Source organism: Fistularia commersonii, chromosome 22, assembly GCF_037954325.1.
Source record: "Fistularia commersonii isolate RoL2024-O1a breed Wild chromosome 22, RoL_Fcom_v1.0, whole genome shotgun sequence".
Classification (NCBI taxonomy): domain Eukaryota; kingdom Metazoa; phylum Chordata; class Actinopteri; order Syngnathiformes; family Fistulariidae; genus Fistularia; species Fistularia commersonii.
Window position 1 is genome coordinate 9,108,959 of NC_141305.1, and position 14,288 is coordinate 9,123,246.

A 14,288-nucleotide genomic window follows, 5' to 3' on the forward strand; every position below is an offset into this window, starting at 1 on the left:
GACGGTAAAATGTCTGTTTCATAAGCAATAGCTGTTGTTGGCCACGGCAACCTCACGCAAGCATGAAAAACAACTAACTGTTTCTGCTCAATTTCAGGTAAATAAACAGAAAAGAATTCCCTGCACCCCCAAAATCACACAGAAAATAAGCATCAAAATAAACCCCAACATTCGGGACTCGCCACAATACTTTATTAATCCCATACAGGAAAAATTAGCTTCATCACCAGCTTCACATGCACATTCACCGAACTCCTCTTTATTGGATTTTTTTTTTTTTTTTTTTTCAAATTCAAGACATAGGTTGTTGTTTTTTTACTGGTGCAGAAAATGTTCAAAGACCAAAACCAGCAAAACATAATTTTCACACATAAACCAAAATAGTTAGCACGCTGACTCATCACGTTCTGTTATACACGTGAATTCATATTGTGCATATTGCTCGACATAATAGGTATGAAGGGATTAATATATTTAGAAAGAAATCACACGATGTACCATCACAACAGTCACAAGTTGACTTCACAGAGATGCCAAGCTATGGAGCGTGATCACCTGCGGCCAGTGATGGCCCAGCGTGGCACATCACCATGAATTATATACATTGGGTGTGTGTTTTGATCTGGGTTCCATTGAACCCAGGTTAAGAACCACTGCTCCATCAGGTTATGATAATATATTTATCATAGCGAGTCACGAGTGTCGGGGTTTATTTTGATGCTTGTTTTCTATGTGATTTTGGGATTCGCTGGGAATTTTGCGGGTGCGGTTTGGGTTGCAATGAATTTTGTTTTTTTGTTTTTTTTTACCTAGAATTGAGCGGGAACAGTTAGTTGTAGTTGTAGTTGCAGGCTCGTGTGGCGCGGCTGTGGCCATTAACAGCTATTGCTCGTTAAACGGACGTTTAACCGTCAACCGGGTGTTTTCCCTGACTAAAACACTACATTACTATTATTGGTTTTTCAATACTCATCTGGTGGACAGCAAATTTCATTGTGGAGGGAAACATGTTTTCTTACTGGACACTTTGAATCTCAAATGGATGAACCATGAGCAGATGGCGCCAGGGGAGCAGTGAGGGCAGGGGTGGGCAATTATTTTGACTGACGGGCCACATTTCTTATTTAATTTTTATCCGCGGGGCAACTAGATATCATGTAAATTGAACAAAATGAAAATTTTAATATTTGGCATTTTATTTCAACTTTAAAATCATTCATGATCACATAAATGTACCAACATGATTTTGTATGTAATCATCCATCCAAAATGAAAAAAGGAAAAAATAAGAAGTTTCTAACTTCAATATTGATTGAAAATACTTATTGGAATATTCAAAGAAAATAGTTTGGATGAAAAAAAGCAAAACCTTGAATGTGCTCTGAAGTGCTTAACTAATATAAGTGAGCAAAGATCTGAAAGTACAATGCTGGGAAAATGTGATTCACTGCATGTTTTAAGGTGAACGTGCACGTCAGTCCTGTAAACTCACATCTCTGTCGCCTTTTTAGATTGAACGAAAGGCCAAATCTGAATCGAGTTGGAGGGGACGGTCCCCATGTAATAACACAATAATTGTTCCTAAAAAATTCAACTGGTCTACAACAGCTCCACTGAAGACAATTTGTAAAACAAAACAGAACAGTCCTCGTCAATGATAGTCAATAATAATATTCATCATCAGTGAGTTTTGTTTTTTTTTTCGAAGAAGTTTAAAACGTATCATCAGTGTGACGTTACTAAAATACGGCCTAGATTAGAAGAGAAGGTATATAGGAAAGAGCAAAATAAAGAAAGAAACATTGGTATATTTCATGAATTAATGTTCTTTAACTTATACACGCTTTTCAGTGATGCGTCTTCATCAAACCTATATTATGAAGGTGGATTTACATGCCAGCTTCCTGTTTCATTCTGCATATTCTGCCGGCTTGACTCAGTTTCCATCCTCGTTGAGAAAAAAAAAAAAACACTTCTAAAGATACAATTGACAGACACAGCCGGAAATGAAAGATCATTAACTGTGTAACTTTTAAACTTTAGCCATTACACGTTCAGCGTTATTGAAGAGACTCCAGTTATCATGTGTCACACCGTATGTCAATGAAGAATATTACCATGCTGCCTGTCGGGAAATGAAAAGGTTATTATAGTCTATTAACGCTATAATATTCAAAAGGAAAAAAGGCAACCCGAGGCGTGTCTTGGCATATAAACATTAAGCTTATATGTTTATATGTCAAGTTAAGTCTATACGATTGTGATTGTAAAATGTTCTTCAGCCTAAGAAAAGAAATAGCATTAAAAATGTTGCACAACAGCCACAGTTAAGGAAACTGTTATCAATCCTTGCCTCCAGAAACCTGTTTAAATAATATGAAGTATATTTTTGATTTTTTACGCCCCTGTTTTTCAGCCACGAAGTCCTAAAAAACCTACCGTGTGTGTCAAGGAGCTCAGTAACACATTATGGGCTGTGGCATGAGAACCAAAAGGCCCATTTCCATCTCTTGGTAATGAATCATTGATATTTACTTATTATTATAGCAACTTTCCCCATCCGTTAGTAACTCCTTGTTCGGTTATTTTTGATTGAAGTGTTTAACCAACCATTTCTAAGTTGTAATACACATCCCGCACTTAGACCAGCTTATGCAATGTGGTATAACAGGAGGTTTGTGTGCTGTGCTCATTCACTGCCGGGCTTTAAGTATTTAATTAGTACCAAAGCCAGCTCTGGCTAATCTTCTCAACACTGACTCAACATGTGACCTGGTAACCAATGTTAAGACCAATCAATAGCTTGAGCGTTTCAAACACAGACAATGATAGCTTTGGCTTGTATCAGGTATAAAAACGAAACGTCCCGCGATCAGTCCGGTAAAGTTTGAAGAGTGCGGCGACAGGATACCAGGATACCCCCCCCCGCCCCAACACGTTAGAGTGAGTGAGGTTTTCTGGCGTAGTTGGATATAAGCATCAACTTTATAAAGCTGAATGCGCTTCTTACATTGTCCCGCCTGCAGACAAGCCTACCCTTTCCTCTGCACACGAACAGATGAAGCTCTGAAAGTGGGGCAGGGGCTATTTGGACAGGAATTAAGGGGTGTGTTAAATTTCTGCATGCATGATCAATGGGGTTGAATGGTGGTGATGGTGGCTGAGACAGAGAGAGACAGAGCTTGCGGTGAGGCCACAGAGGCAGGAGCAAGGGCTCGCTAATGAGAGATGGACAGAGTGGATTGTATCTCATTACCAATCAACACCGTTTTGAGTTCTCTGGAGAGAGAAAATGCAAGCTCTAATGTGTGTTGCATGTGGTCTTTTTTTTTTTGAGAAACCCTGCTTGTGTGGTGGAGCATTACTCACAGCAGCATGTGAGCTGGTGGAAATCCACACACACTGCCCTCTGTCCGCTATGGTGAGGAGTTTCCTCTGAATAGCACAATGGGACTTAATTACAGGTCAGTGGCATGTCTCAGGGAGATAGAGGGAGCTCTGTTACCCTTCCAAATACAGTATAATGCCATCTTCCCTAGGGTGGGGTGGGGTAACAAGAGCACCGCACAAAAAGGTGCTGATAGGCTGAACCTGAGAATGGTATAAGGTGATCCAGGCGGAGAAAGTGAGGGTTTTACTCCGAAAGAGAGAGGAAATGATACGACATTAACTCTCAAAGGTTTTCTCCCGTTCGGTTTACCTTCATTCTATTTCAGCGCGCCTCTGTATTCAAAGGACCGAGAACACGGTCCGACACAAAGATCGTGAATTTACAAATCAGTATCAGGGCCGACCTGCCCAAACATCTACGGGGGAAATTCCACTTTCACCTTTTAGCACTTGCCCGAGGGTCTGATGTGCCCAATTCGATCCACTCCGAATGTAATGTTATACAGTGAAGGCGACATCTCCATAGACCTCTGAGGCTGCAGCAGGTCATGTATCATAAATGCCGTAGCAGATAAGAACCCCCCTTTCAATTATATGTGCCTTCAATTTAAATGTAAACGGTGCAAACCTACCCGATCACTTTTTGTGCTTTCAATTATCCGTGGTAAAAATTGTAAAATCCGACAAACTTATTACCTTAATGTCATTAACTGTGTTTTCAACTGCATTGCTTGATTTCATTCTTCCTAGTTTGTTTACATATCTCTGCTTGTCTTTGTCTGTAAGCTTGGCGAAAATGGATGAGAAAGTAGACTAACAGATAAGAAATTGCAGTCAAAATGGACAAAAATGACATTCGTAATGTTAATTTATTGTCTTATAATGGATAGCTGTGAATTACAACTGGAGTGGAAATTGCTTTGTACGTATATTTATTTACAATGTAAACATTTTCTACCGGTCTGAAACCTCTCACAATGAAAATAATTCCCTGGACTGATTAAATGTGGATGAAGTCATGCTCAGTACCACGGTGGGACCATATGTTCCTACTGCATTGTAATATTGTAGTCAACCACTGAGACTTAATCTGAAAATGACACCACAGCGACCTCTAGCGACCAAAAGGTCAGACTGTCAGGCCTGAGAGAGTTCTCAGGCCTGGTAGTCGACACAGGGGTGTGTGCTTATAAAAATTAAACCGTCGCCAAAATAGTTTTTGAGCTTTAACACCTCTTTGAAATATTAATAATCAGGGAAATTGTATAGTACAAGTAATAGCAAGAAAAATGCATTGAAAAATATGGTTACTCCACGAGTTTGTACGAGTATGCGTATCACATTTGTGTTTTCTGTTGCTTATACTTTTTTGTCTAATTTCAAAGGGGATCCACTTTCACTGCAGACTGCAAGCCATGTCCCCTCTTTTTTCATTTATTGTTCTTAAATTGCACTTTAGTCACCGGTGGGGACTGAGAGAGTGGGGACAAAGTTCACAAGGCACATGTAAGGAGGAGGGGGTGAAGAGGAGGAAGGTTAAAAAAAGAAAATTGACCTTTGAAAGGAAAACAGCAGGTGGAGAGCTAAAACCAGGGAGCTCAGGACTCATCGGGAGGAAAATTAACACGAGGAAAATGAATATAAACTTTTTCTACGGCTAAATAATAAGGCCAGGCGCTGCCTGTAGTTTGAGTGTGTAGGTAGCGCACGAGCGGTGCGTTTGTCTGCAAGACAGCAGCAGGTAAGGCATCGCAGTCATGGACGGAGAGGAGAGGACCGGGGCAGGTGGGGCGGCCATGTCCAGGCCAAGTCGACTGACTGCGCTTCAGGAGCAGCTGATCTGGGCCCTGCTTGAATCTGGCCTGTCCCGGGATGTCCTGATCCAAGCCATGGGGGAACTGGAGAAAGACAGGATGAACTCTGGTACCGAGAAGGGAGAGAGAGGCGACGGGGAGAGTTCCGAGGAGGGAGACATGGATTACCCACCGCCTATATTCCGAGATGTGGAGAAGCTTCCCCCCGAAGAGGCGGCCAAATTGAGAACTGAAGTCGACCAGCTCCTGCAGTAAGTATATCCCACTTCGCTGGAGGCTCAAAGGCATCAGGAACGTGCTTTTCTCTTACAGATATTTTCCTCATCTCCCAAAGTGACAGGTACAATTTGAAACTATCTGTCATCTTCAATGATGCTTTGACCCCCCCCCACCCTTTTTCTTTGACCTTCTACATCATGACAAATAAGAACATGGGAAATAACCCGATTTACATGATACCATCATCTCTAATCCCTTCACTTTTCAAACTTAAATCCCATCTCCTACCAATTCTTCCCCTCCTTTCCGTCTCCTACTCTTGGTCTGTGTCGCTCAGTAATCTGGCTTCTGAGGCGAATTTAAAGAGGGTTCCTCCTTTGCTAGTTACTAATTACCCACCCCATCATTATTCTCTGGCCATTTCTTAATAAATAAGCTACATGCATAGGTGAAGATTAATGGAGCAGGGCTGGTCCTGTGAGCCAATATTTACACAACGCTTGTGATAATTCTACATTCCCTGTTTTGTAATATTTGGAGCCAAAATACATTTACATTGGTTGTTTATTTAACAAAAAAAAAAAAAAAAAAACTTGAAATAATCCCCAAAAGCAAATGTGCCAGACAATCCCCAGATTCAGTTTAACCGCTTCATATGTAAAGAAAAAAATCTGTGTGTTTAGAAAATAGAACTGCTTATGTTGGGCGCATTCGAAAGGTTGTGTTTTTCCATTTCTTTTGTGACCCTACAATGAGATACGTGTTGAATTTGGCTTCATAAATCTTTCAGACATTTTCCTCTTCAGTGATCTAAGGGTTGGACTTTGCTCCCGTGTGCTTTCCGTTATCTGTCTGTGTAAATAAACCTCTCACCACTTCCCCCTGCGTGACTGTGATATGTGTCTGCGTTCAATGAGCCTGCTTGTCTTTGTTTGATTTTTACTATTCTGTTCTTTTTTAAATTAAGGATGAGATAGATATCTTTGAAAAAAAACAAAAAAACAAAGACAGTTACAAATCGTGATCTCAAACTGTGTTTATAAAAGATCAAAATGTCAGTATCAGGGCTGTGTGACGCTATGAAACCCGTCGCACTGTATTAGACTATGCAATTTTTATGTAAACAGATCATTTTTTTCATCAGTATATTCACTTGTTTCTTTAATAGGAAAACTCAGAAAGTAAAAGTAAAAAATCAGAAAAAAACCTCACATCACCCGGCACCGGAAATGCAAATATGTTTTGTCAGTTCAGGTGTCTATGTCTGACAGGGAGGACCCTTGGCACGTTGCAAAAATGATAAAAAGCTACATGCAGCAACATAACCTCCCTCAGCGAGAGGTGGTTGAGTCCACAGGACTCAACCAGTCCCACCTCTCTCAGCACCTGAACAAGGGCACGCCAATGAAGAACCAGAAGAGAGCAGCTCTGTACAGCTGGTACGTGAAGAAACAATGTGAGATCAGCCAACGTGAGTGAGCAACACAACAGCTTTCAAACCCATATCAAAAATAATGTTCAACTGGAAGTCTTAAAATAGGGGATGAATAATAAAAAGGACCATTCACTTCCAGAATTTACTAATGCCAAACACGGGCTTGCATCTATGGAGGACCCAGGTGAGGACACAAAGAAAGGACGGAGGAACAGATTCAAATGGGGACCTGCATCCCTTCAAATCCTTTTCCATGCCTATGACCAACAAAAGAATCCCAGCAAGGAGGAGAGAGAGGTGCTGGTGGACGAGTGTAACAGGTGTGACAAATTGTGATATCAGACACAACAAATTTGTTTTCAATTCACTGCTCTGTGTGTCTTATTTCAGGGTCTCAGTTTGGCTGAAAAAGACCAGAGATAAAACCCCAAACCAAAACAATGATTATTTTTTCAGCAATCAACAAAGTTTGAACCGTTCCTTTACATTTCAGTATATATATATATTCAAACTATCCAGAACACGTCCATTTATTTTAACACTTACATTCTTTGATGGGATCACTGTCACTGTCACAGCGTTGGCAGCATGACCAAAAACAGGAGAAGCCTGTGCACATCTGTTTCCTGAAACATCTGCAAAGAGGTCCAAAGGGGCAAATGAAAAATGTCAAATTTTTGCAAATAAGGTTACTTGGGAAAGAAATAGAAATAAGAAATTGGCCAACTGAGTAATGAACAAAAGATACAAAAAATGAACTCCAACAATGCAACCTACGGACTGGAGACATTTATATTTAGGGAGTCGTGGTCTGAAATGTTTGAGAACCTCCATTTTAGCTCACAGTACATAATATAAAATATATTAAAAAGTTTAAATGTAAAGCAGTAATGGGAATGCCTAAGATACACTGTATGATTCTTGGCCCGAGAATCAATGTACTGAACCTTTGAAAAAGGGGGGAAAAAATAACACTCATCAGTTTGGCCTTACTCCCCCAGGGCAGAGTGTCTTCAGAGAGGTGTGTCTCCATCCCAGCTTGCAGGCCTGGGGTCGAACTTGGTCACTGAGGTCCGGGTTTACAACTGGTTCGCCAACCGCCGCAAAGAGGAGGCCTTCCGCCACAAGTTGGCTCTTGACACGCCTTTCACCAGCCAATCAGTTTCCTCTTCGAACCCCCCTCTGCCATCAAGCCCTGAGCTCAGTAATAACATTTAAAACCTCTTGAAGCATTTACAGAAAAATGTAGGAATACATTTGATGAATATGATCTGTTCTTCAAGGACAAAGTTGGGTGTTCCTGTCAGACTTTTCCTTTTTTTGATGTTTAGTTACGAACCCCAAGTATCTCATTGAGACTGAGTTGGATTGAGTGAATTTCTTGGATGCAAAAGTTGTCTTTCGCTTAATAGTGTTGAGGTTTGTTACTTTAAAAAGTTACTTTAAAAATTACAGTATTTGGCATGAACACTGTCAAATAATAGAGGCCAAATACTGTAATTAAGATGGACAGGCGGAGGATCTTTTAGTGCAGGAAGTAATAGCACAAAGTTGACGAAAGATTTCGTCTGAAAGAAATATAAAATGAAAAGAAGAAGACTAGATTTGCCACAAAATTAACTACATCAACAGATAAAGATATGAAATGTGCAGTGCAAAACCATGCACAAATATCAACTCTGGATCATATACCAAATTTATAAGGATATTTATTCAATAGAATAGAATAGAGTATTCGTTTAATCGTCCCACAGTGGGGAAATAGTAAAAATAACAATAATAATAATAAAATATGTTAAGATGTAGGAGGCAGATTTAAAGTAATGGATCAACGTAAGAACAATAATTGAATTCAGCTATTCTGCTATTTTTCAGACTGAGGTGAATGTAAATAACCATTTTAATGTTACTAAATTTGGACAGATAATTTTATGCTTGTGTGTGTTCTAAAATAATGGTGCATTCAGTGGATGTTACACTTGTTTTTATTTCTAGGTGTGAAATACAGCCATCAAATTCCTTGTGACTCTCTGAGCTCAGCCAGGAGTAGTGGAGGGGAAAGACGCCTGGTGGTGAGTCCGGTCCAGTTGGAGCCCAGCCACACACTCCTAGAAACCCAACATCCCAAGCTGGTGATGACACGTGTCATGCTTTCTTACTTTGTTAACAATTTACACAAGCTGCTGCTATCATGGCCGTGTTTTCCTCCGGTCGTAGGTGTCCAGCGGCGGCCCGCTGCCCCCAGTAAGCACTCTGACCTCGTTGCACAGTCTGTCCACTTCTCCTGCATCTTCCCAAGGCCTTATCATGGCCTCTCTGCCCAGCGTAATGAGCCTGGGGGAGTCCTCCCTTCTGATCGGTAATCCCTCCTAATCTTTGTTAATCACTAGTTACTTGTAACATTAGATGACGGACTTCAATGTCAGTCAAACAACAAACCTGAAACTGTTTGATACCTCCAGTTGGATGTGCCAGGAAGGTTCGGTGGATGAAAGTAAAAGGACAGGATATCATTTTAGGGGTTGGTCGTCCTCTAAGAAAAGAATAGCTTGAAAAAGCCTGGCAGGAGCAGACCAAAGAATAGTTTTAGTTCATGAGAAACCTCAGGATCAGCATCCTGACAAAAGTGTTAGTCATCCACATGAGCTAATGAGTTCAGCACAGCAGAAGTACTAGGATCTCTCTCAAGTTTAGCCAGGAGACTATTTTGTCAAGAATCGTAAACAAATTCATTGAGTAGGTTTAGTAAAAATAGTGAAACGCAGTAATACAGTATAATTTTTGACAGAGCGCTGTAATCATGACTTCATTAAAAAAAAAAAAAAAAATTTAATATTGTCCTCGCGCCTGCAGACTCTCGGGGGACTCTTAAAATTTTTTTTTAAATGTTATTTGAAAAACATTTTCTGGTCATGCAAAATAAATTCATCAGGAAAAGGCTTTGTAAGTATTTAGTATTTGCACAGCCAGTTAGGGTTAGGTTAGTTGATATTATTTTCTTGAGTAATCAATTCATTACTTGGTTATCAAATGACATAAGAAAGGGCAACAATGCGGTGCCATGTTTTCAAAACATTAAGTGTATTTCCTGACGCTGTTCAGACCAGAGAACACACCTCATATTACTTGATTATTGGTACGCATTACAAACGACAGCATTAAAACAAATCTGGTTTGCTCTGTTTTCTTCTCACTAATGAGTCAAAATGATTGAATGAACACATAAATAAATAATTTATCCTTTATTAATCCCCGTGGGGAAATTCGGTCTCTGCAATTAACCCATCATAAGCAGTAGGCTGCTGTCGACCAGTACCAGGGGAGCAGTTAGGGGTTCAGTGTCTTGCTCAGCAACACTTAGACAAACTAAGAGGAGCCAGGAATCGAACCAGGAATGTTTGATTCCAAGGACAACCATGGCATTACAAGCATTTAATCCAACCATAAACCTTGAATGTGCTCTAAAGTTCTCACCTAATAAAAGTGAGCAAAGATCTGGAAGTCAAACGCAAAGAAAATGTGATTCACTGCACGTTTTAAGCTGAATGTTGCTCTACCTGCGTAACCTGCCCGCAATAGGAGTATGGATATCAAAATAATGAATGGTCTGTAGCTAATTGTTTATTCAATTAATTAATTCAGCTTAAAGTTATTTAAGGGTATTGAAAGATTTCTGAAAGAAGCCAAGGATGATAGTCTTTTTTTGCACTTTTAACACAGAAAAAAACTAACATCATCCAAATTTCAAATATTTAGCATCCCTGAATATTAAACTTTTAATAGTAACCAACAAAATACTATTTCATCCATTCTGCTTTAAGATTATACTTCCTTGACATATATATTGTATCACTGACCAGCTGAATTTACAGAAAGACAGATGGAACTTGTTTCCTCCAAGAGTAAAAAAAGAGGTGCTGTTCATTTGCAGGATTAGCTTCAACGCAGTCTCAGACGGTGCCAGTCATAAACAATGTTGGCGGTGGATTCACCACCCTGCAGCCCATCTCTTTCCAGCAGCAGCTTCATGCCTCCCCCCAGCAGCCAATATCCCAGCAGCTGCAGAGTCACATGGGTGCCAGTCCGTTCATGGCCACCATGGCGCAGCTGCCATGTCACAGTAAGGCTACAGCAAGAAAATGCCATGAATTAATTATGTGATGCAAAAGATGAGGATTAATCTATCTGCTCCCCTCACAGTGTATAACAAGTCTGATTCGCCTCAGTACCCTTCGTCCAGTTTACTGTCTCAAGCCATGGTCATCACTGACAGCAGCAGCCTCGGGACACTCACCAGCCTTGCATCTGTCAGACAGGTGACTGGAATGTGTTTTACGGGGACTCTGCTAAACAAACCGTCATAGTATTAACTATTCTTTTATTTGGTTGAGGAACTTTTAACTTTGTTTGTATTCTGGATAGATTCTCACCGCAGATCCTGAGGAGCAGGAGGATCCATCCTTACAGGAAAACAACCTTCACCTGCAGGCTCCCACACCTGTACCAGGTACACAAAGTATTCCATACAGACCACAATTTCAATAACACGTATATCACAGTTAAAGTGTGAGTATTGGTGAAGAGATTTATAAATATATAAAAGAAAACACGACTATAATAGAAATGATTTCAACCTTTCTGGAAGAGGAGGGAAATTCTGCTTTTTCAGGTGTGTCATGCCTGAGACCAGGCCCAAGCTCCAACAACACACTTCCTGCAACAATGGAAAAACATAAGCAGCAGAGAGGAAAGGGCTATAAATGAAGATGAACTCCTTCCAACACCCGCATGCACTATATGGCCAAAAGTATTAGTTCACCCATCCAAACAATCAGGTGTTCCAATCACTTCCATGGCCACGGGTGTATAAAATCAAGCACCTTGGCATGCAGACTGTTTTTACAAACATTTGTAAAAGAATGGGTCGCTCTCAGGAGCTCAGTGAATTCCAGCGTGGAACTGTGATAGAACGCCACCTGTGCAGCAAATCCAGTCGTGAAATTTTCGCGCTCCTAAATATTCCACAGTCAACTGTCAGCTGTATTATAAAAACATGGAAGTGTTTGTGAACGACAGCAACTCCGCCAGGAAGTGGTTGGCAATGTAAAGTGATGGAGCAGGGTCAGCGGATGCTGAGGTGCACGGTGCGTAGAGGTCATCGACTTTCTGCAGAGTCAATAGCTACAGACCTCCAAACTTCATGTGGCCTTCAGATCGCCGAGCAGCTCTGCAGGGCTGTAAAGCGCGCCGCTACTGGACTCTGGCGCAATGGAGATGCATTCTCTAGAGTGACAAATGCACGCCTCCATTTAGCAATCTGATGGACGACTCTGGGTTTGGTCCAGTGAAAGGAACTCTGAAAGCTTCAGCATATCAAGACACACAAAGCACGGTCCATAAAGACATGGATGACAGAGTCTGCTGTGGATGAACTTGACTGGCCAGCACAGAGTCCTGACCTAAACCCGATAGAATGCCTTTAGGATGAATTAGAACGGAGCCTGAGAGCCAGGTCTTCACGTCCAACATCAGTGTGTTACCGCACAAATGCGCTTCTGCAAGAATGGGCAGAAATTCCCATAAATACACTCGTGAACCTTGTTGACAGCCTTCCCAGAAGAGCTGAAGCTGTTATTTCTGCAGAGGTCGGATTGGCATCATATTGAACCTTAGGAACGGGATGTCACTCAAGTTCATATGCAAGTCTAGTGTATATTGAGCAAAACCACCTGCATAAATGACAGTACAAACTCTTGGGCTGTAAATTTATGTGCTTTATAAAAAGGCTTATTGAAGGCCATCTCAGCACTAAGACGTTATAAGAGTGGATATACATTGCGTCTTTTTACATTTTATGTCCTTCTACCTTTTAAAAAAAGTATAAATAGTTCTATAAAAGATTGATGGTTAAATATGAAACTCTCCAGAGAGCTGTTTGCTTTAAAGACCCTGACAACCTAGAAATTTTCTCCCTCACCATGATGTTTGACAAATGATAAAAATGTCCAGGGAATGGTTTTATTGGGGATTCTATGATACCAGGTAAATTTTGTTAAACACATACTGTTTATTTCACATAACTGTATCTCATGCACTCTTACCTTTTGTGACAAATTTAAATTTTGTGGGATTATTTCAAGCAGGTTCTGCTTACAGGTTTACTTGGATATATATATATGTACACACATATACATACATACACACATACATATATAAATGCATACACATACATAAATTTATGTATATACGCGTATATATGTATATATACATATATACATACACGCATATATATATACATACACAAATTTAACATACACACATACATACACAAATACATACATATATGCATATACATACATATATGTATGTATATACACACATATATATATATAAACATACATATACACACATATATATATGTGTGTGTGTATATATATATACACACACACACACATATATATGTATGTATATACGTATGTATAGAAACACACACACATACATACATACGCATATATGTATGTATATACGTATATATAGAAACACACACACATATATATATATATGTATGTATGTATATACCATGAGGGTCTTAAGTCCAGTATGTCCTCCCTCCTGCCCTCAGATGTGCAATGACTGATTTCTCCTTCCAGTTCCTGGAGCTTACTGTCCCTGTACTGACATGCTTTTGACAACTGTAAAAACATCTTCCTGTCTTATTGAGGTCTAAGTATTTATGAAGCAAATTCATGATTCTAACTTGTTTGACCTCAGTGTTACTTGATAGGATGTGTTAGTGCACAACCTCAGTGCACATTTTCCTCTGTCCCAAAAGAAACTTGTGCAGTTGCCAGAGTTCTGCTCCCCTGTTAATGATGGGTCTAAATCTTGACAGCTTCGAGCCAGAGCCCGGATCTGTATCCCGCCCCTCAGACCACTGAGAGTCATCAGCCTCACCTCCTCTCGCCTTCATCAACAGACATCAGCTCCTACATTCCTGCACAAATGGTCTCCACAGCGCAGTAGGAGGCTCTGACAGCGTATTGATTCCTCAGTTAGCTGAACTCACAACAGGGGTCTGCAGCATCAGCTCCTGGTCGGATTTCCCAGAAGAAACGCAAAACCCTTGGAAAAACATCTCTTGAGTCATCGACCTCAAAGAAGATCCAGTTTTGGTTTTAAGAATGGCACGGACTCAAACTTCATGCCACTGCCACACCGCGGACCAGGATCAGCATTAAAAATAGATTTGCTGTTAATAAGACCAAAAAAGTCACAAAAACAACACCAAAATGTATTTTTGCTTTTTGTAACATTAAGGAAAATGATGTTGTGATAACCAGTCAAACATTAACTGCATTTTTTAGAATACATTTATAAAAATCTTTCATCACAGTAAAGAATATTTCAAAAATACAGCCTTTTGATGGGGA

The 14,288-nt window shown here is 40.2% G+C and overlaps 1 protein-coding gene across 2 annotated transcripts; it reads left to right on the forward strand.

Annotated features, from left to right (window-relative positions):
- Positions 1-5,014: 5,014 nt before the first annotated feature.
- On the forward strand, positions 5,015-14,269 carry hnf1a (HNF1 homeobox a). Of its 2 annotated transcripts, none has more exons than XM_086169632.1 (10): positions 5,015-5,455; positions 6,695-6,894; positions 6,998-7,178; positions 7,860-8,062; positions 8,854-8,990; positions 9,076-9,217; positions 10,790-10,978; positions 11,059-11,174; positions 11,281-11,365; positions 13,751-14,269. In XM_086169632.1, the coding sequence occupies exons 1-10, from the start codon at positions 5,148-5,150 to the stop codon at positions 13,879-13,881; spliced, it is 1,692 nt and encodes a 563-aa protein (XP_086025758.1). In that variant the 5' UTR covers positions 5,015-5,147; the 3' UTR covers positions 13,882-14,269. The 2 variants fall into 2 exon arrangements, with proteins under 2 accessions (XP_086025758.1, XP_086025759.1); XM_086169633.1 differs by having other exon boundaries at positions 8,854-8,930.
- The last annotated feature ends 19 nt before the right edge of the window (positions 14,270-14,288 follow it).

Bases quoted from the DNA above. Each gene is read 5' to 3' on its own strand.
- hnf1a (XM_086169632.1), top strand. From the start codon at position 5,148: ATGGACGGAGAGGAGAGGACCGGGGCAGGTGGGGCGGCCATGTCCAGG. The intron at 9,218-10,789 runs GTAATCCCTCCT...GTTCATTTGCAG, and splicing joins GGAGTCCTCCCTTCTGATCG to GATTAGCTTCAACGCAGTCT. The intron at 11,175-11,280 runs GTGACTGGAATG...TATTCTGGATAG, and splicing joins GCCTTGCATCTGTCAGACAG to ATTCTCACCGCAGATCCTGA.